Genomic DNA, 23,021 nt, shown 5'->3' with positions numbered 1-23,021 from the left:
CCATTTCTCGTTCTTCCTCCAGAGAATTCATCTTGGTTCTCTGGTCTCCCATTTCAAGTCTCAGCTTACTTTTTACTAACTCTCCAGGATCAGAGGTTTCGGGCCCATGATAATCCATAGGATTAAAATATATGATTTAGGCAATGCGAAACACATCTTAGAAACCAACAAAGAGCTACAAAATCTTACCTAAAATCATTCTTGCAACTTAATTTAGGCAATAAGCACTTAGCATGACAGTGCTCTCTCACTCAGAAGACTCAGACATCAGGAAATATACCCCAGAGGGAAAAAAACCCATAAGACTACATGCGGGAAACCCTTAAAAATTGAGCTCCTTTATACCGCTTTGGAAATATAAAAATATGCCCTCTACACAACCTGCATATTCTCAATCCCTCATATAGAACCCCTTCTGATCTAAATTTTCAGTTCCCCATTGCCAGGGGAATATTTTCAATGAGGAAAATCCCTGGGTATCCAAGTCCTAAGGAGTGACCTGCTCAAGCTAATCCAAATGGAAATCTCAGAACCCCGAGAAATCTCTATCTAGCTACCTAGTCTTTCCTAAATGGTCAAAGATGGAAATCTTTGGTTTACTTTTTGTTTCTGACTCCTCATATTACTTACTACTAAAACAGCACACACACTAAAGAGAAGAAAAACCAGGCATAAAGCTAAAAATCAAAAAGATACAGCTGGAAAGCCTTTCAACTCTGATCCATACACAAGTACCACAATGGTTCTGGAAGTTACTGTTCTATACTCTTGGCCTGCATTTTTTCCCACTTCATTATCATAGCCATTTTCCTAATATTTATGAAATCTTAACATACAATAGAAAGTGCTGAATAAAACAGATTACAAAGTAGCTACTGGGGTAATCATGTCATAAAATGGTACTGAAATACTGTTTCCCAGCCTAGGTCCCAATACCTATACCAATTTTCCAATCTTCTCAACAACAAGCTCACCAGTGTTTGCATTCTCATTTACTCTTTATTGTTAAAGAGTTCTACCTCACTCACAATCACTCCATAGTAAGTTGCCCATTTAATGATCACTTCCTCAGGTCAGAGTGCTTTCTTCCAGGAAAAGTGCCAATATTTATTACTTATGTGGTGATGTGTCTTAAAGGCCAAGTTTGATCTTTTTAATACAAAATGTTAAGTAAAATATGTGATTGTTTTTCTTTCTTCAACAGACCAAACTTCCAGATCCACAATAACAGAAGGCTGACATTTGAAAGGAAGAAAAAAGAAAAGAAGAAAGGAAGGAAGGAGAAAGAAATGTAAGAAAAAGGAAAAGAAAAAAAAAGAATATGCTGGCTGAAAGGCTTCCAAACTAGTTACATTCATAGGGTTTCTCCTCAGTATGAGTTGCCTGATGCCTAATAAGTTTAGAACTATTAATGAAAGCTTTCCCACACTGATTACATGTAAAGGGCTTTTCTCCAGTATGAGTTCTTTGATGTACAATAAGTCGAGCACTCAAACTGAATGTTTTCCCACACTGATTACATTCATAGGGTTTCTCTCCAGTATGAGTTCTTTGATGTTGAGTAAGGCATGAACTCTGCCTGAAGAACTTCCCACACTGACTGCACTCGTAGGGCTTTTCTCCAGTGTGAGTTCTCTGATGTACAACAAGAACGTAACTCTGGCTAAAGGACTTCCCACACTGGTTACATTCATAGGGCTTTTCTCCAGTATGAGTTCTCTGATGCATAACCAGATGAGAACTGCGGTTGAAAGATTTCCCACACTCATTACATTCATAGGGTTTCTCGCCAGTATGAGTTCTTTGATGGGCAACAAGCTGAGAGCTCCAGCTGAAGGATTTTCCACACTGATTACATTCAAAGGGTTTTTCTCCTGTGTGAGTTCTCTGATGGGCAACGAGTTTGTAACTTTGACTAAAGGACTTCCCACATTGACTGCACTCATAGGGTTTCTCTCCAGTATGAATTCTTTGATGTGCAATAAGCTTATAGCTCTGGATAAATGATTTCCCACACTGACTGCATTCATAGGGCTTCTCTCCCGTGTGAGTTCTTTGATGGGCAATAAGTTTGTAGCTCTGCCTGAATGACTTCCCACACTGACTGCATTCATAAGGCTTCTCTCCAGTATGAGTTCTCTGGTGCACCACAAGAACATAGCTCTGGCTGAAAGCTTTCCCACACTGATTACATCTGTAAGGTTTCTCTCCAGTATGAGTTCTCTGGTGAGAAACAAGGTGAGAGCTCCGGCTGAAGGACTTCCCACACTCATTACATTCATAAGGTTTCTCCCCTGTATGAGTTCTCTGATGTGCAACAAGATGAGAGCTCCAGTTGAAGGATTTCCCACACTGATTACATTCAAAGGGTTTCACTTCAGAATGGTTTCTCAGGTTTTGGGCAAGGGATGAACTCTGGGAGGTTTTACCACAGTTATACTGACTCTTTTCAACAGGTATTCTCTGTTGTTCATTATGGGTTATACTGTGGTTCAAAATTTGCCCACATTCCTTAAAATCTAAGGACCTTCCTCTTGCGTGTATTTTCTGATGTATATTTAGAGGTACATCATGGCTAAGAGACTGAATACTATCCCTCAACCCATAGGATTTATCTCCTGTTTGAGTTCTTGTAAACTGAATAAGGTGAATGTTCTGATCAGGGTTTCCACATTCAATATTGTCACAGTGTTTCTCACTGTCATTAATCTTCTCATGAGCATTTACAATAGAATTATAATGCAATTTTTTAACATGTGAGGCATGTTTATGAAAATGGCTTCTTATGGGTATCATCTGGGGCGAAAGAAAACTGGAATTCAGACCACTCTTCTCTTCAAGTTCACTTTTATAGACCTTCTCATAAGTAATCGCTTTCCTGGGAGTAAATGCTATTTCCTTCAAAGGTCTCTCTTGTCTTTCCTGTTGCTTTTCCAAATGGTCCTTACAATCTTGAACTTCTTCACATGAAGACAACCAAGGATCATCTCTTGTCAACCTTTCCAACTTCACTCCATGGGATGGTTCTTCATCAAAAATGTTCTGCTTTGAGGTTGATTCTCTTCTTCCAAGTGCCATTGCCAAGTCTAGAAGAAAGCAAAATAAAACATCCTAGCCAAAGAATGTTAAAGTTGGAATACTGGGGAAAAGCTGACAAACAAATATATGAAATATATATGGATTTGTTTTCAGCTATGGAACTATAACCTGGATTAAGAAAACAGAAGGCTGGGATGAAGCAAGAGGCAGAGAAGTACCAGAGTCCAACAGTATAATATTAAAATGCAGTTTTTCTGAATAAAAAGACTTTAGATGCCAAATATCTCTATATTCCAAAATAAGATCACCTGTGCAGAATCTACAGAATACAAAACAATTTTACAAGTCTTTGCAAAGAAACCAGCCTCCTTTCTACCCTCTTTAGTGCTACACGTGTGCTCAGTGAAATAGAAAACAGTATCTACATTTCTAGGAATTTCTGGAGGCACAGGTCAGTAAGACAATGGCAAACTACTTTGTGAACCAAGAGAAAGAATGAGGGCACTGGTATCCCAGGTTCCCTAAATGCCTTAGCGGCAATTAAGGCCCAATGGATTCCTATGGTTCCAAGTGAGAGAGAATGGAGATTAGCTCAGAAGCAGAAGCCTGTGTGGCTACTTGGTCAAGCACAGAGAGTACACCTGGAAAAAGTCGCAATGTATGCAGTCCATAGGAGTGGGAGATGGAAAAATATGTAGCATGCCCTATGGGGATTCTTGAAATTAACCTTCAATACCTGTAATGATTTCTAAGTATCTGTTTCTCACCTGGACATGTAATGTTGGGAAATGTTTATAATCATCCCCTTGCTCCCACAAGGAGATGGCATCTAGTTTGAAAAGCTGATAGGGACCAATATAGAACTTAGGGTGTCTGGGCTAGGAACAAAGGAAAATCACGGCAGAATATGGTCCCACTCTTTGGTTTTTAGAAATTATGAGGACTGAACAAGCTCAAACCAAAGAAGCTGCACCTTTGCTACCCTACAAATTAAAATTAAATCTTCGGGGCACCTGGGTGGCTCAGTGGGTAAAGCCTCTGCTTTCAGCTCAGGTCATGATCTCAGGGTCCTGGGACATCGGGCTCTCTGCTCAGTGGGGATCCTGCTTCCCCCTCTCTGCCTGCCTCTCTGCCTACTTGTGATCTCTGTCTGTCATATAAATAAACAAGATCTTTAAAAAAATTTAAATTAAATAAAATTAAATCTTCATTGGGGAATAAAAAGCAGATAGGTAATCCACGTGTGGTCAAAATCATTCTGACCTCTGAACTGCATAGCTCATAATCCAGTGGAATCATTTCAATATAAAAATTCATTAATTCTTACCCCAAGAGACCAGGTCCCTGTGGTTCTCTAGGATCATATCTCTGTCCAGGATCCTCTGAGCAGGGTTCAAAGTGCTTTCTTCCTTCTGAGTGAAGTCCACAGTCACAATTTTGAAGTTCACTCCTTCCTAAAACAGGACACATATTTCTGCTCAGCTGGGCATCATTTTCTTCCAATGTTCACAAAGAAGGAAAAGTTTGACAAATGGAAGAAGGAAAAATTGATAGCCTGGAAACTGTCCTGACTGTCCAAAGGATTCCAGTCAAGGTGTACAGGTGCCTTTTATTTAAGCCTCTGTGGGTTTTGGATGCTGGACCTGGTGTTATATAAACACCGGGTTTATACCTGGTATTCCTGAACTGTGGTTCATGAACAGGACCAGGTCCCTGAATCCCACGGGAACTCCACACAAAATGCGGCTGTGCATTTCTATCATTAAGACTCACCACACATTCTGTTCATTTGTACCTTTGGCCATCTTTGTCACTAGGCTGCAATCCATGAGGGCAGGGGCAAGGTAGTGACTATTTGTAACTGTAACTCAGGTGCCGAGCACCATGTTGGTGTACAGGAGTTATGGAATATACACACTTGGCAAATGATTTCAATGAATAAATCCGGACTATCAACAGACTTCGTATTACATCCAAATAATCTGATTTTTGGTCCAAATTCTGATTCAAGTCCTCTCTCTCACCCTAATCTCACAGGTTTATCACACACCCATTTGAAAATTCCTGAAGTGGATCAGGTTTTTTACTCTTATCCTTCTTCTCACCTGCCCCAAACTACCCACCCCTCAAAATTCCTTCCCCCTCCAACTGGGTCCCTGGGCACTCTGCTTCTAAATAACGAAATCCTACAGCTTCAACATCATCACCAAATAGTCGCTGTATATCCCCTTGTTAATGGAAACCCACATTTCCCCCAACAACCCCCTCCCCTGCAGACACCATGGGTTCACAGTCACTCAGCATCAGAGGGGGAGGGTGTATGTCCTCCCAGTGACAGTGAAATTCACACTACTTACCTTACATCTTGACCTTTGTCCTACCAACCCTTAAACACTAAAACCCCCCTCCACTGGAAACACAGAATACCTCGGATTTGTTTTCTACTTCAAGAACTTGTATTGTCTCATCTTGCACAGTCTCTAGCATCCATTTGTAGAGTTCTCTGATGGTAACATAAAACTGACTATTTAATTTCTTTAAAGATGTATTTATTTATCTGAGAGCAGAGGGGCAGAGGGAGAGGGAGACAAAATTTTAAGCGGACTCTGCTGAGCGCAAAATCCAATGCAGCGGCTGATCTCACGACCCTGAGATCGGGACCTAAGCCTAAGCCAAGAGTCAGATTCTTAGTGGACTGCCCCACCCAAGTGCCCCTAAAACTAACCGACTTTAATGAGGCACTTTCTGTGTGCTTTCAGGCTGTGAGCTAAGCATGCTGCATGAACTATCATTCACTGAATTCTCACAAGGTCCCTGAGAGAAAATCCTCATAGCAGCACCTTTTTTTTCAGATGAAAAGCTGGAAGAACAGAGAAATTAACACGTATGTCCAAAGTCAGGAGCTGGGAGGCAGCGTCAACTTTGCCTAACAGGTGTTCTCAGTCACTGACGCCTAGCGCTGCCCAACTTCCAGCCCCTAGAATTGCTCACCCCGCTCTCAGGGTGAGACCCCAGACCTTGAAATCTCCACGAAGTACTCCACCTCCCACGTCACGCAGACAGAATTCTCTCATTACAACACCAGACTGCTGTCCCTCACTCTTCTCATTCTTTGACAGTGTGGGGCCATCACTCAACTCAAGTATCTACAGTTAACCGCCCACTAGTCTACATGCTTTCCCCTCCCACTTAGTGCCCCTTTTATCTTTTCCATCTTGATTATTCCGACTAGAGTAACTGGGTCATTCGTTTTCATCTTTCTATTTGATCTATTCAAAAATCCTCTTTCAAACCGTACTTTGCCCTATGGGGCTTTCACGGAATGTTCCTGGCTACAAGAATGAATCTGAATTTCTGTCTATAGTCTACAAAATGCAGGTTCCAGAATGCCGCTGGGAAAGAAGACTCCTGAGAGCAGCGGGACAGAGTACTATGGGTGGTATAACTACCTCGGGATGGTCCTTTCAGACTGACCAGCAATGCTGTTAACCTCCCAGAGCTGCCTTGCTCTCATTACCAATGGTACTGCATTCAGCCTTCTCCACTTCCTCGCAGCTCTCACTCTCTTCAATCTATAGCATGAGAATGGACCAATTTTTTGTAAAAGTTGTCCACTTGTACCCGTTTCCTCCCTTTCTGCTCACCCCCCAGCTCACTTCAACCAGGTCCCTGCTGCCAACTGGCCATGCACATTTCTCAGTGGAGGCCAACTCACCTGGGATGGAAGGGCCAGTGACCCGGCATCTTCTCTCTCGACCTTAACGATAATCTCCTGAGCAAGAGGAGAGTCCTGAGAAAGCAAAACAGATGAGAAAGAGGAAAATAACCAGGAAGCTTAAGTCATGGCTCAAAACTCCCACAGTGAGTAGGCCAGGATGTGAAAAACCACCTGTTTCAACATATCCCACCTACAAGACTTCTGTTCCCTCCCAATAGTACACTCACGCTAGTTCCCACTGGGCAGGAAGCCTGATGCAGCGCTCGATTTGAGGACCCTGTTGGTCACACAGACCCACCCTGGTACTACGTGGATGTGGAGCCTGATGTGGGGCTCAACCCTAGCACCCTTAGATCATGACCTGAGCTAAAGTCAAGAGTCAGACCCTTAACAGACTGAGCCACCGTAGGTCCCAATTATCTAAACATTTTTGTTTAGAGGAATAATAGGTCTCTTTCATCAATGCAGAGATTAATGGTAATAATGTTTAGCTAAACCTGTTTAAGTCCACGAAGTTCACCAGAGATGGTCCAAGTGCTAAATGCCTGATCCAAACTCTGTCCCTTCCTGCTCCACCGCTCAAAGTCTCATCATTTAGGCCACCTCTCCCAGGAAGCGTTCCCGGACAGCACAGAGTCTCATCTCGTCTTCCCTTAGGATTTCGTAGCTGTTTTTATCGGAGCTTTACTGTAACAGTAAAATCACTCTCCTTTTATTGCTTCCATTTCTACACCTCTCCTCTGGGTCATGAGATTGGTGCTGTAAAGAACTGTATATTTTTCACCTTTGTATTCTCAGTACTGAGTAGGAGCGTAATGTGCGTCATCTGAAATTGATGGGGTTAGACATACGTGCAGGGCTTTGGGTACAGGAGAGGAATTTAAAGGTTTTCATTTTTTCACTACTATTTATTTACTTTACAACTTTACTGGGGTACACTTGACAAAAATTATCTGGTGAGTGATGTGATGTTTTTTAACTATGTGGACACTATGAAATGGGTACCAGTCAGGGTTTTGGTCTCAGCCCCCGAAGGCAGGCAGGGCCTTCCCTGGCCCAGCTACTTCCCGTGTGTAAGTCACTGACACCTCTCAGCTGATGTCCATCAGCCTGCTCACTGGGCTCATGGTCCTCATTTAGCACCAAGACTTGGGCTCCCCTGATTTCTCTTCCTGCTGGGGCTTTAACTCATATCCATCACACCCAAACAAAGTACTTGTGCATCTTCTGACAATGATTAAAATTTGCTAGAGGACACTCAGAGTGGAGAAGTGCACTAGGCAGCCTCCAAGATGGCCCCCAATGGCCCCCACCCTCCAGGAATTCACACCCTAATAGTCCTTGCCCACACAGTACCAGTGGGTCCGCTCAGCACGGAGCTTGCTTCTCCCTCTGCTCCTCCCCATCTCCACCCCCGCTCATGCTCTCTCTTCCTCATATAAATAAATCTTAAAAAAAAAAAAAGAAAAAGAAAAAGTGATGCTGTGTCACTTCTGAGATCAGATGATAAAAGACACTGTGGCCTCCATCTTGGCTGTATGCCATGAAGCGCTCTCTCTTCTCCCTCCTCTCTCTCAGGTCCTTTGCACCGGGAGAAAGCAGCTGCTGTGCTGTGCACAGCCCTGGGGAGAGGTCTGTGTGGTGTGGAACCGAGGCCTCTCGTGAACGGCCACAGGAATGATCGGGCAAGGGGGTCCTCCTACCCATGAGCCTTCTGAAGAGAGCAGCTGAGGCCGACAATCTCTGACAAGATGCTGATCACCAGGAACATCCAGAGAAGCCGCTCCCGGGCACCCAACCCCGAGAAACCGCATGCGATCATAAATGCTGGTTGTTCTAAGCTGCTGAATTTCGGGGTATGGAGACACAGATGACTAACACAAGAAGGAAGATGTTCCTGCTTTTCCTGCAAAGCCTTGGAACATGCAAGAAGTGAATGGATAAAGAAGACGTGGTCCACATACACAATGGAATATTCCTCAGCCATCAGAAAAGATGGATACCCACCATTTGCATCGACATGGATGGGACTGGAGGGGACTGTGCTGAGTGAAATAAGTCAAGCAGAGAAAGTCAATTATCATATAGTTTCACTTACTTGTGGAGCATAAGGGATAGCATGGAGGACATTAGGAGAAGGAAAGGAAAAGTGAAGGCGGGGAGATCGGAGGGGGAGATGAACCATGAGAGACTGTGGACTCCGGGAATCAAACTGATAGTTTTTGGGGGGTGGGGTAGGGGGATGGGTGAGGCTGGTGGGGGGTATTAAGGAGGGCACGGATTGCAGGGAGCACTGGGTGTGGTGCATAAGCAATGAATCACGGAACACGACATCAAAAACTAATGATGGGGCGCCTGGGTGGCTCAGTTGTTAAGCATCTGCCTTTGGCTCAGGTCATGATCCTGGGATCCTGGGATCAAGTCCCGCATCGGGCTCCCTGCTCAGCCTGCTTCTCCCTCTCCCACTTCCCCTTCTTATGTTCCCTCTCTTGCTGTGTCTCTCTCTGCCAAGTAAATAAATAAAATCTTAAAAAAACAAACTAATGATGAACTATATGGTGACTAACATCACATAATTTAAAAAAAAAAAAAAAAAAAAGCTGCACATTTCTGTCTGGGAGCACTAGGTCATCTTTCTCCCCAGCACCTCACACGGGGCCTTACACTGGCTAGGCCATCAATGAATTTGTGACAAAAGTCAAAATTACAATGAACAGATCGCTAGTTCAGTTGTGTAACAGAGGAAAAAAATGGCAAGTCGACCATGAAGGTTCCCAGAAAATACCCAAAGTCACTAGCTTAAAGCAGAATGCCAATGGTCACAATCAAAGCATGCTTTACTTACAGTTTTGACAAAGTGTGAACGTACTTATGTAAATTTAAATGCATAATTCCCTCTCAAACTCTTGCATAGGTGTCCAGCTGACCCTTGAACACCACCAATTTGAATTGCATGGGTCCGCTAATATATGGATATTTTCCCCCAATAAATACAGTACTGTAAATGTATTTTTTCTTCTTTATGATTTTCCTAGTAACTTTCTAGCTTACTTTATCATAAGAAAACACGTGTAAGATACAAAATGTGCAGGGCGCCTGGGTGGCTCAGTCCATTGGGCATCTGCCTTCGGCTCAGATCGTGATCCTGGGGTCCTGGGACTGAGTCCCGTGGTGGGCTCTCTGCTCAGGAGAGTCTGCTTCCCCCTCTCCCATTCCCCCTGCTCGTGCTCTCTCCCTCTCTCTCAAATAAATAAAAAAAAATTTAAAAACGTACAAAATAGGCATTGTTGATGGCTTATGTTATCAGTAAGACTTCCAGTCAACAGTATGCTCTTAGTAGTTAAGTTTTTGGGGGAGTCAGAAGTTACAAGTGGATTTTCAACCATACAGGGGATCGGTTTCCCTAACCCCCGCCTTGTTCAAGAGTCAACTGTACAGGGAATCATACACAAAAACACTTACAGGGGCGCCTGGGTGGCTCAGTGGGTTAAGCCTCTGCCTTCAGCTCAGGTCATGATCTCAGGGTCCTGGGATCGAGCCCCACATCGGGCTCTCTGCTCAGCAGTGAGCCTGCTTCCTCCTCTATCTGCCTGCCTCTCTGCCTACTTGTGATCTCTCTCTCTGTCAAATAAATAAATAAAATCTTAAAAAAAACAAAACAAAACAAAAAACCCAAAAAACAAAAACTCACTTACAGTAGTGCTATTTGTAACAGCAAAACATGGAACCCTAAATATCTACTGAGTGTAAGCCCATAGATTCCATGGCCAGAGGTGGAAATCTGGGCACCAGGCGTGCATACTGGTATGAGAATGTCACTGCTCCCAGGCCCTGACAGTGGACAGAAACAGGATCATACGTGTGTATGTCTACACACACACACACACACACACACACAGAGCTCTACCTATTTCTATACCTACATCTACTGAAAACCACATCGATACCTACAATCCCCATCGACCACTAAAGTTCATTCCACTATTCCTCCTGCCCCACCTGATTGGGAGAACCCTGGCTCCCAGGAGCCTCATGACGTTTACTCAGCTGACCACCGCCCCTGTGGGTCACTCCTCTCTCATCCCCACTGCCGCTCCCTCTCCCACACAGACCCCTGAGCTTGGCCAAGAGGCCCTCCTCACCCTCCTCGGGCTCTGACTCTCCAGGCAGGTGTCTCTTCTCATAGACTCACTCTCATGCCATCGGGACTTGTACTCCAGGTGGACGCCCTTGACCTCCGGCCTGGGCTGCAGCTGTCATAGCCCATCCTGGGCTACCCTCCTGCGTCGATAACCTCAATGTGCTTCGGTTGTGATGCACACCGGGAGGGGCCCCCAACCCCAACACAGTGCACATCTCACACCCCATGGGCCACCCTTTGCACAGACTCACTGCACTTGGGCTGTCCCCTGTGGACGCCCTTCTCACCTGCTCTGGCCCTGTCACCCCAGAGCAGATCCCCCTCCCCCAGACGTCTGTCACCTCACCCCACCTGCGCTCTGATGCCTGGTGCCACCTGCCTCACCGTGTTTGGTCACTGATGCCCCTACACAGGGACACCCTCCTCAGCCTACAAGAGGGAGCTCTCCCTCACCTGCAGAACCCCACACAGCCGAGCCCCACCTAACGGCTTCAGGGTTGAACTGTTTAGGAAGGAAGAGGTGAAATTCTAACTGAACATTTTTAAGAAATTAAACGTCTTCGAAGAATATTTGTTGCAGGAAAGTGCTTTGTTGATTTCTTAACCTTAAAATGTGCTGTACAGAAACAGAAAACGATAGATAAGTAAATGAAAACATAAAGTCACTAGGGATGGAACTTGCACATAAGCTTTGTTAACCTCCTTATTTATATTCTTCTGACACATTTTCTTTCATTTTTTAAAAAAGATTTTATTTATTTTTTTGACATAGAGAGAGAGATCACAAGTAGGCAGGGAAGCAGGCAGAGAGAGAGGAGGAAGCAGGCTCCCTGCCAAGCAGAGAACCCGATGCGGGGCTCAATCCCAGGACCCCAAGATCATGATCTGAGCTGAAGGCAGAAGCTTAACCCACTGAGCCACCCAGGTGCCCCCTAACACATTTTCTATACAAACACAAACTACTTCCCTTTTAGAAAGAAAAAAAAAAAAAAGATGACTGATCCCAGGGTCCTAGGATCGAGTCCCGCATCAGGCTCCTTGCTCAGCAGGGAGCCTACTTCTCTCTCTCCCTCCACCGCTCCCCCTGCTTGTGCTCTCTCTGTCTCTCATTCTGACAAATAAATAAAATCTTTAAAAAAAAATTTTTTTTAAGATGATCATTCCTGTCGGCACCTGGGTGGTGCAGTCAGTTAAGCATCTGACTCTTGGTTTCAGCCTGATTCTCACTTTCATGGTCATAAGATTAAGCCCCGCATCAGGCTCCACACTTAGCACAGAGTCTGCTTGGGATTCTCTCTCACTCTCCCTCTGCCTCCCCCCATGCTCACGTGTGCTCTCTCTCTCCCTCTCTCTAAATAATCTTTCAAAAAAAAAAAAAAGATGATCATTCTTAAACATTATTTACTGAACACAGATCCTACCTATCTTTGTACATTGGGAAATAAGCATTATCACACCCATCAATGGACACAGCATCGCCCATTTCATGGTCTTCCCATGACTCTTCGACACTCCTCCTGCAAGGCCCATTCTTGAACATTTTTTCCCGTTTCCAAGCGAAACTGGGAGCAGCTGGCCACAGGGCAGTCAGAACTCGAAGGGCCTTTGATACAGGGTGCCAAATTCCTCCCCGGAAGAATTATCTGGATTAAAATGGTGAGGAAATGCAGGGAGCCTCTGAAAATGTAGAGTGTATCAAGTCAGGGGAGACCAAAAGCCCCCAAAACACTGCAAAGAAAGCCAGGTCCGCTCCCAAGCCCAGAGCTGCCAGCTCTAAGCTCTGGGTGTCCTCAAGGAAGGGAAGTTCCACTCACCTGTGCACATATCTTCAGGGGTTCTAGGGGCTTCTCATCCCGCTCTTCCATGCTCTTCCAGGCACAGGCAGAGGCCTGAGGGTCCTGAGCTGTAAGGGCAGAAGCCCTGAGAAGAGCACCCTGGCGCCAATCCACCGTGGTGCCCCCCCACCCCTGCACCTCCCCACACCCAGGATTAGTCTCTGCTTCCAGGATGCATTCCCCATGGCAAGCGTGCATCTAGAGCGCTCTGCCTGAAAAGCTCTGCATGCACCTAGAGTCCCTCAGTCCCTGTCCCAGGCCAAGACTCTGCACCTGCAACCTAGTACTCCCACTACCATCACAGGACTCTGGACCCCCTAACTGTAAGTCACGCCCAAACACAGCCTCTGCCCCCCACCGAGGTCTGCAGCACACGTCAGTCCCTCCCTGCGCCACCGGGTTCTGAGATCCTCACAAAGGCCCAGCACACTGAGGACCACCTAGCATGCGCTCCTCCCCCACCATGACCTGATTCTGCACCCTAAACCAGCTCCCCTTCCTCGGGCAAGGAGCAGGGCTTCTGGGATGGACCACGCAGAATCACCCTCCCTGAATACATGAAGCTCCTGACACAGCCCCACCCATCCCAAGATCCGACCCCTCCATTCACCTTGCCTGACCCTCTCGCAACCTGTCATGAATGGCCTCCCACTTCCAGCTGAAATAACCAAGCATATGCACAGAGCTGGGTCACACATAGGGAGGGCCTGGTGCCTCCATCGTTCTGGGCTCCACTGGCCCCTACCAGAACAGTACCAGCAGAATCTCCAGTCCCAAACCCGCCTAAGCTTCCAACATGTAGCTCAGATCTAGTCTCTCCACCAACCCGGGGACCCTCAGGCATGAATCAGCAGCAGAGCTGACATGGGCCTGGGAGCTTCCAGACACACCCCAGCACGTGCCACCCCTTCCTCTGCCCAGAAAGTGGACCTCATCTGTCTTTGTGCCAGCTCGAGATTTCTGGGTCTGAGACTAGAACAGCCCCTGGGAAGTCCCAGCCCACACACCACATTACCAACCCCACTCCATCTCTCCCTCTTATCCACATCCCCTTATTCCCACCAGATTCTTACTCCAACAATATAGCGTGGGTTCACAATGCGGGTGTGTTCTGAACGTGCACACACACCACTTCCTCCACCAACACCCAGAGACCCCTACTTGAGCCATACCTGCCCAGATTCCTGCCCAAATGTACTTCTGGGCACCTGCGGCTTAGGGAGATCCTATCTTCCCTCCACCTTGGGTACCACCAACATGTGATTAGAGCACCCTCTAATTCCCACCTACAGCCTCCTGTTCCCCGTCCAAATACCCATGTGTGTGCGCCTGCCTGCTCGCGCACAGGGGACAGGAAGCAGCCCTAATCCTCTGCAGCCCCAAATCTCTGGGAGTGGAGGTGCTCTCTCCACTCGCCTGAGCATCTCAGGCAGTACTAGGGTCGTAGGACCATTCATGTCTCCCCATTCTGCCCCCTCCAGGTCCAAATCTGCGGCCCAGACTCTGTTCCTCTACCAACCCGGGCATTCTCGTGCCTGCAAGCAGAGTAGCCCCTGAGCAAAGGCCCTGGGAAAGCCTACTTCATGATCATGCTCCCAGCACCCTGCTTCCTTACCAAAGAACTGTCCATGTCAGGCAGCTGCTGCAGCTCCGTCCTTCCCGGACGCCAATTCTGCACCTCCAACCCAAAGCCTCCACCAAACTTGAATGCCCTATGGCCCTGCGTTACCCTACCTGGGTCCCAGGATTACCAGTCCAAATCTCTGCTTCCCATTCGAATACCCCCCAGCACGTGCAGGGAGCGCTCCGACTAGAACGCGCCCCCTGGGCCCTGGGCCCTCCTTCAAACTGGGAGTCTGAAGCCCCTCAGCGATTCTCAGAGGGTTCGCTCAAGTAGCACTGCCTCTTCTGGAACAAGAATCTGCAACTCAAACCTGGTCTCTTCACTACCCAGGGGGCCCGCTGGGTCCCCAAACCAAACACCCAGAATCTCAACTCCCACCTCATGCTTCCTACTTAAGCGTCTGCTCAAAATACAAGGAAAGCGGCAGAGCCCATCTCCTCCAAATCTGCTATTGAGTACTCCATCCTCCTGGGCTTCAGTCCTCAGATCCTGCACTAAACCGGTCTGGCACTGGAGGAAGGGAAGGCAGGCTCCTCAGGACCTCCCCACAGCCCAGCACTCGGCCTGTCTTCACCAACCTCCGCATTCGCAGGCCTGGGACAAGGGCACTACCCGATCAAGAACTGGCGCACGCCCTCGGTCCCGAATCTGTAGCTGCACCCGAGTATCTCCACCTACTTCGGGGACCCGAGGCTAAAGCGCCGCCCGCGAGGGTCCCCTGTCGCCCACCCACACCCCCAACCCATGTTCCCGCCCACACCCTGCGCATGCGCGCATGGGACACCCAGCGCCGCCCCGCCCCTCACCGACCTGGGCGTCCACCGGCTCGCGGCCCAAGCCGGGCCTGCTCCAGCTTCAGTGCCCCGCACGGCTCTGCGGCAGAACGAGGTCGGGTTCAGCAACCCCCTGCGCCGATTCTGCACACGACAGACTCGGTTTAAGTTAGTTCGCCCCCCCACCCCAGTCGGCATCCGCAGGGCCGCTCGGCTGACGTCCGAGCCCAGGTGCGCGGCGACTGCAGCCGCCCGCACTCGGGACAATGGCTGCGTTTCTGGCCGGACCCGGAAGTGCGTTTGGGCTTGGCGAGCCAGGACTACAATTCCCAGAAGCCTCAGCGGCGCCCGCGGCTATTACGCGGGAGTCCAGCTCCTCCCGGAGGTGAGCGTGGGAATTACGGCCGGACGCGCCGGGTTGGGGTAGCTGCGTGGGCCGAGACTGAGTTTTTGCCGGGCTCCCAGAGGAGCTGGAGTGGGAGGCCTAGGCCTAGGTTCTGATGTGGGGGGCGGTGGCTGACTTGGAAAGAGCTAGCCTGGCACCGGCTGGACGCCCAGTCAGGAGCAGCCGTGAAAACGGGATCCGATGAAACGGCGGGGTCCCCTCCCGGGCTCCCGCTGCTTTGTCAGACGCTTGCGCGCAGTCTCCTTTTTGTTCCTCAAGTCCAAAAACTGGCTACAAGCCCATTACACAGTCCAGGGAGCTCCTGCCAAGTCCTTCAAGAATCTGACATGCTGGTATGTTTTTGTAGTTCTTAGCGGTGAAATAGCAAGAATCCTTTTGTTTTTTAAATGAGCTCTTTCTCTGCCTCTAAGACTTTAAGGATATGTTCACCATCCCTCTCCTTCGCTTTTTGCCTTACTCCTGACCATTTTTTCCTCTCTCGGTTCCAGCCACGTTGGCCTTTCCATCTTCCCCAGGAACTCCACGAAGCTCCCACCTCAGGACATTTGCATGTGCTATTCATGCTGGCTGGCAGGCTCTTTCTTCTAGGATTCGCCTGGATTCTGCCATCTGGTCTTTAGGCAGATGTCACTTTCTCATGAGGCATTCCCCCATCAACTGCTGTAAACTCACTAACAAACCTTTGACTCCCCACTACTCCCTGCCTCCCCCCTCATCTTTATTGTCTAGAGAACTTTTCACTAACATATGTTGTAGGTATTTATTTGGTTTGTTGTTTATCTGCTTTCACCCCCAGACACCACCATAAGGGAAAGGATTTCTATCTACTTTGATCAGTGCTGTATCCCCAGCATCCCAAGGTAGGGGGCACATAATAGATGCTCAATAAATGTTTGTTTTGTTTTAAATAAATAAAGGTCCCTGGCCCTTTGTTAAACATCTCATTAACATCTCATTAACTGGCACAATCACCCTATGAGAAAACAGTGGTGTTTATTTCTAACCCACCAGGGAGGAGCTGACCATTGGTGCCACTGTATGAAAATACGGCATTTAAATTTTTTTTTATTGCTATCAAAGTACTCCTATAGTTTTCTTCACATAATTTCTAACTTTTAACAAATTATTGCTATTTGAAATGTAATCTCCACCCCCCCAAATTCCTTATGACTGGTTATTGTGGATTTTTTTTTAAGATTTCATTTATTTGAGAGACAGGGAGACAGAGAGAGAGCACATGAGCAGGGTTGAGGGGCAGAGGGAGAAACAGACTTCCCGCTCAGCAGGGAGCCTGATGCAGGGCTCGATCCTGGGACTCAAGGATCATGACCTGAACCAAAGTCAGAAGCTTAACTGACTGAGCCACCCAGGCACCCCTGTGGTTGATTTAAAAAAAAAAAATTATTTGGGGGGTGCCTCGCTGGCTCACTTGGTACAGCATGTGACTCTTGATCTCGGGTTTGTGGGTTTGACCCCAAGAACATGACCTGAGCTGAAGGCAGATGCTTAACTGACTGAGCCATCCAGGCATCCCTGCAATGTTAAGAATTCTTATAGTATTTCCTTTGATACTCTTGACTTTTCTAGTGAGATGTCATCTACAGATAATTATTTGATCTCTTCCTTGCCAGTATTTTTAACCAGATATTTCTTTGCATTTGGGTTATGTTGGCTATCGTTTTAACAACAATATCAATACAAGTAACTTTCTTGATTGTGTTCTTCTTAATGGGCATGCCTCTAACGTTTCAGGGTTAAATAGGTTGTTTTTTAAATGGAAGTAGGTAACATTTTTTTTTTTTAACTTTTTGTTACATAAATTTCTAGCACAAAAGTAGGGAGACTAGTTAAAGGCCACCCCCTTTGGCCTGTCATGCAAATTAATTTTCCACTGGATCTTTTCTCTTCTCTAGTCCCTCCTGTGCTTTCCACTGTCCTCCTCCCCCAGTGATTTTGAAGCAAATCCTACACATTGTCTCATTTCATCTGTAAGGGTTTCAGTAAATGTTTGAAAGACAGGGACTGGTTTTGAAAACAAAACTTCAGTACAAAATAGATACCCATCATGGGGCACCTGGGTGGCTCATTCGGTTGAGCATATGACTCTTGATTTTGGCTCAGGTCTTGATCTCAGGGTCATGGGATCCAGCCTCACGTCAGGCTCCACGCCCAGTGGAGATTTTCTCTCTCTCTCTGCCCCTCCCCACCCACTAGCATGCTCTCTCTCTCTCAAAAACAAAACAAAAAAAACAAGTATCATAACCAGTGGGCACAGAGAATGCAAAATTAATGTGATTGGCAGGTATGATTATAAACCTCAAGACCCAAGAGAATGAACTAAAAGAAATGAACATCAAGGAGAGGCTAGAAAGGCATCGAATATGAAACAGATAATGGTAAACATTTATGTACCACTCTGGGCCAGGCACCGCTATAAGGTCCTTATAAATATTTCTCACTTAGTCTTCCCAGCAATTCATACAAGGTTGGACTGTTACTTCCATTTTATGAGAGATGACACTGAGGCCCAGAAGTATTAAGTAACTTAGCCGGGATTGTATTGTGAGGGCAGAGCAGGGACCGAGAAGTCTGACGCTAGAGTTCATGCTCTCAGTTCCTACATTATATTGCCCCTTGCCCACCTATCAATATCCTTCTTCTACATAAGTAATACTAAGTTTGCAAACAAGACAGGAAAGTTTGTATTTATTCATAATAGAAGCAAAAAAAAAAAAAAGGAAACATAAGAAACCTTCAAAACTCCAATGACAGCTGTAAAAGACAATCACCATATTACAAGCTGTGTTGTAAAGATGTCAAATCTTGCAGAATGATCTACAGATTCAGTATGTAAATACGACAAAATCATGATGGGATGCTTTGACCGTGAACTCATCTTCTTTTTTCTCTATATTTTTTCCCACTTTTTAAAATTTAAGATCTTCAGACATTAAGGCATTAGTAATATATAATTTAAAACTAACTTTGTCTTTTCTTTGCTCTTTTTTTCTTCTTGTTTCAAAATGAACAAGATGGTTTAAGTTTTCCTTCCAGGAGCACTCAAATCCTGACCTAACCTGAATGTTATGGGGACTTCAGAACTGCTACTACTGAGGAACAGGAACTCATTCTAGGGACATGCCCATGGAACCCAGAGGTCTCTGTATCAGCTGTTTGGGGATTGGGTAAGACCCGCGTTTCATATTGCGGTTCTGTTGGCCAGGATTTGGGTGAGGGCTCAGTACCTCTTGAGAAACAGGGAGATCATGAATCCATTTGCTCTAAATGCTGGAAGATAAAAGGAAGAGTCACTAGAGGGAGAGTATAACCTGTCCCTGGAAGACAGGAGGTGGCAGGTTCTTGGCAGTAGGCCGGGGAAAAAAGACAGTCCTTTTCCTTTGCCCAATCCTCTTCTCAAACTATAAACATTGGAGGGACCCAGGGCTTAGTTATCTGCCCCTGCAGTTCTCTGTCTTTATCCACCTTTTTGCAATCTGTAGGGGAAAGGGTTACCTCAACAGGCCTGGGGTATCAAACCCAAGAAGGGCCTATTTCCATGACTAGCTCTTGGTCGCCTTCTAGGAACTGAACCCTTACAATGTTTTGTCTGATAAAGGGTTTTTGCAGGCCTGAGGCCTTGAGCCACACTGTACCAGCTTGTCCATAGTTTATACAAACAGTGTTATCTATGGTGAACACCAACGTTCCTTCTGTAGGGCCTGGAGTTTCAGTGACAGGTCAGTCCTATGGTACATGCCCATGTGACTGACCTCCTTATAAAAACGCCGGACACCCAGTTTCAACGTGAGCTGCCCGGGGTTGGCAACCCATCACAAGTGTTGTCACACATCATTGCTGGGGGACTTCCCTGGGGACTCCACTGAAAAAGGAAGTTTGGGTGTGGTGTCCTCCAGACTCCACCCCATGGACCTCTCCCTTTGCTGATTCTACTCTCTCTCTCTCTCTTTTTGCTGTAATAAACCGTACCCATGAGTATAACAACTTCTGGGTACTGTGAATCTGTCTAGCAAATCCTCGAGCCTGAGGCTGGTGTTGGAGAGCCCTGACACAAGATCTCCTACAGCCCCATCACTTGAAACCCCACTGGCAAGTCCCAGGTATGTATCTCTCCCACCGTGCTCTCTCTAGACTTCTTAGGAACAACTGCCTGTTTTATTCTCCAGCTAATCTATCTTTGACATGCCTAAAGCAAATTCTTGACTTCCTTGTCTATCCCAAATGTGCCCCCTCCTCAGTGGTGCCTCAGAAAGTGGCCTGCCAGTCTTCCAACTGCTCCTGGGGAGTCGTCCTTGATTCCTCACTCTGTTTTCACCAAACTCACCACCTCCAGCCCCAGATCCCTTGGGATTCTAAGCATCTCGCATCTGCTCCTCCCTTGGGTGCGTCAGTCTTTCGTGTTATTCTGACTTTTTCTTGTCATCATCTCTTAGTCTCTCCTTGTTTCTCATCTGCCGCCATGATTTGAAAAGGCTGCTCCCTGTGTACATCCCTGCTCTCCTCTGGCCGGCTCACACCCCCCGCACCTGGCTGCTGTGTCCACCACCAGTGTTTGCCCATCCTCGCAGCTTCCCCAGCTGCTGGGTCTCGAACCTTGGCCCGCTAGTTCTGGATCACTTTCTTCCCCCTGTTTTCATTGCTTTTAAAGAAACACGAACCAAAACCTGGCTCCAGACCTTGAAAAACACATTAAAACAGAATGTCACGAAGTCTGCAAAGAGAATGGCTGGGATAGAAGAGACACCTGGTAAATTTCATCGAACACATGATTGAGCGTGATTCCTCCTCAAGGATTTCTGGAGAAAGGATATCTGCTTCCGTGAGACTCAGGGGATGATCTGGCAGTAAATGCTGTGTTCTGGACTCACAAGCACCTGTTACACAAAGAGAAAAGGTGAGTTCCGTTTTCTGGGTAGGCCTTCCTGGTCTCCTTGCTCTATTTAGTCCAAGGCCCAGGTGCTCTGGCACCGTCCTCCCTCCTTGGACACTCCGAAGATCGTCCCCGTCTTACTGCATTTCAGTCATGTGTGCACCTCTCTTCCTACAGCGGCCCTCATGTGTCCTTACCACTGAGGACACACACTCTGAGGTGTCCCCCATAATCCTCACCTCCTGGTATTCATGCCCTAAGGTCATCGCCTTCCCTTGAGGGCAAGACCCGTGACTCGCACCTAACCAGTAGAATAGGGCAAGATGGTAGGACGTGCCTGATGGCGGTACTGAGTCTGTTATATAAGATTGTAGCTTCTGTCTTGGCTTTGAAAAAGCAAGATGCGATGGTGTGAGCTGCCTATGGAGAGGGCCACACGGCAAAGGACTAAGGGAAGCCTCCAGCTGACAGTCGGTAAGAAACTGAGGCCCTTGTTACAGAGCCTGCAAGGAACTGAAGGCTGCCGAGAACCATGTGAACTTGCAAGTGGATGCCTCCCCAATCAAGCCTCAGATGAGACCGGAGCTTGGGCCAGCATCTTGATTACAGCCTTGCAGAAGGCCCATCTAAGCAGTGCTTGGACTCCGGACGGAAACTCTGAGACAATAACATGTCGCGTTAGCTGCTCCATTTGTGATCATTTGTTTTGCAGCCACAGACTGTAATAGACCCTCTCAGAGCCTTTTCGCTTAATGCCCCTCAACTTGGAATACTCCACTCCAGACCCTTTGTGTGGTTTGCTCCCTCTCGTCCCTGCAGAATGTTGTGGATGTCAAGTTTGCTGACCCAGCACTCCTCCCTATATCTTATCCCTTGTCTACTCCTATTGACAAGACTAGGAAGCCTAACGCCTCACCCTCTCAGCCTTCTTGGCCACAAGGAATACCGTGTGACAGAATTCTAGCCAAGGAGACAGAAGAGGAATTTTCCCCGAGTGAGACTTCTAGGAAGAGCTTTGGCTTCACTGAGGGAAGGGAACAAATGTAGCTCTCTTCCCCAGACCCCAATGAAGAGAGGGACCTAAAGGTTAATGATACCAGTTCCTAGCGGGCCGAGGAGCTGACAAGCCTAAACACAATCCCGACAGTGGTCTGAGCCCGTCTGAGTCTCCTCTGGAGAACCTGGGAATTTTAAATAGTAAAAGCATGTTCTTATGTGTAGTCCAAAGTCATAGAGGAAGAGTGACCAGGAAGCGTGCATAGGAACTCACTCTGGACTGAGAACAACCGAGCAAATTCATCACTCAGCAAATAGCAACCACATACGAAAGCAAAGCTTCCTGGTAACATTCCCGTCCTTGGATGCCACACATAACTTCTGATACTGAGTTATTTGAGATTCCCCAGTGTTCTCTCAATTACTTTCAGAGGGTTTGTCTTTTTACTAAAGTCCTTAACTATGGGAACGCCTGGTGGTCTTAGCTGGTAGAGCATGAAACTCTTGATCTTGGGGTCAGGAGTTCAAGCCTCACACTGGGTGTGGAGCCTACTTAAAAATAATAATAATAATAATAATATTTAAACCTCCTGACTATAAGACATTCACATCTTTTGAGGATGGTTCATCTGTCAGTTAGACTAAAGCCAGGCCCCCTCCAATATAGCCTCCACAGTAATCGGTCTGCCCTCTGGACGGAGAAGTTAACACATTAGTCACTCTACTGCAAGGCAGGACTTCAGACACTAAATTATTGGAGTTCTGTGTCCCTAAAGTTTCCCTTTTCCAAATCTGTCCTCGCCTCCCTCTTTTGCCTCCTAAAAGTCTGATTGGTCACTGACTCCTTCAGAGGATACTGCCTAAAGCCCATCCCTGGATGTGGAGTAATCTGGCTAGTCCAGCACATGGATGTTTCACTTGAGTCCCTCTGAAATAACCACTAATCCTGAGAGCCAGGAAGCCATCTCCTGAGTTATGGCCACCTCCAGGGGGAAGCTCTTCTTCCCATTTGCCTGAATGAGCAAATAGCTTTCTTCCTTTTGGGTGATAAAGCTGATAATGTTTTTTTTTTTTAATTTGGCTACCAAGAAAGTCAAAGACAAATGAGAAATATAGGGTTGGATCCTATGTAGGTCCAGCATATTTATTTTCTTATCCATGCCTTGATGTCCTGTTATTATTAAAAATATTTTCCTAATTGTGGTTCCTATTTGTAATTTAGCACCATTATATAGTGTGATGTAGAAGCTTGCTGCGAATGGCCTCAAATCCCCCATGGGAGAAATGTAGGGACATAAATATTAAAAAAAAAAAACAGTATAAAAGGAAATAAATCAAAAGGGATAGATGGTTTTCAAGGCACTGAAAGGGATGGGAATGGAGAGAAATGAAATGGATGGAAACTTAAAAGTCAGGGAGTGAAATGGAATTAATAGCATGGGGTCCAAAAATGTAAATGAAGGAAATGGAATAAATGGAAAAGTCCTGGGATGGAGCCCCATGTCAGGCTCCCTGCTCAGCGGGGAGTCTGCTTCTCCCTCTCCCTCTGCCTGATGCTCCCCCTCTTCCTCTCATGCTCTTGCTCTCTTTTTTCTCTCTCT

At 46.7% G+C, this 23,021-nt stretch overlaps 1 protein-coding gene and 1 long non-coding RNA gene across 5 annotated transcripts; one reads left to right on the top strand and one right to left on the bottom strand.

Annotated features, from left to right (window-relative positions):
- Positions 1–979: 979 nt before the first annotated feature.
- ZNF180 (zinc finger protein 180) lies at positions 980–15,309 on the bottom strand. Its single transcript, XM_044257166.1, has 5 exons — positions 15,168–15,309; positions 12,713–12,801; positions 6,755–6,829; positions 4,367–4,493; positions 980–3,086 (listed from the first exon to the last, which is right to left on the bottom strand). Exons 2-5 carry the CDS (start codon positions 12,761–12,763, stop codon positions 1,345–1,347), a joined length of 1,995 nt encoding a protein of 664 aa, XP_044113101.1. The 5' UTR covers positions 12,764–12,801; positions 15,168–15,309; the 3' UTR covers positions 980–1,344.
- Positions 15,310–15,347: 38 nt separating this feature from the next.
- On the top strand, positions 15,348–22,967 carry LOC122911970. 4 transcript variants are annotated; one of them, XR_006385522.1, is made up of 4 exons: positions 15,534–15,868; positions 16,333–16,396; positions 18,569–19,654; positions 20,203–22,967. It is a non-coding gene; the product is annotated as an uncharacterized LOC122911970 (long non-coding RNA). The 4 variants fall into 4 exon arrangements; XR_006385524.1 differs by having other exon boundaries at positions 19,988–22,967; XR_006385523.1 differs by lacking the exon at positions 15,534–15,868 and adding an exon at positions 15,348–15,515 and having other exon boundaries at positions 18,569–22,967.
- The last annotated feature ends 54 nt before the right edge of the window (positions 22,968–23,021 follow it).

Source organism: Neovison vison, chromosome 7, assembly GCF_020171115.1.
Source record: "Neovison vison isolate M4711 chromosome 7, ASM_NN_V1, whole genome shotgun sequence".
Classification (NCBI taxonomy): Eukaryota; Metazoa; Chordata; class Mammalia; order Carnivora; family Mustelidae; genus Neogale; species Neogale vison.
Note: the sequence above shows the minus strand (reverse complement) of the source record. Positions and strands in the feature narration are given on the sequence as shown.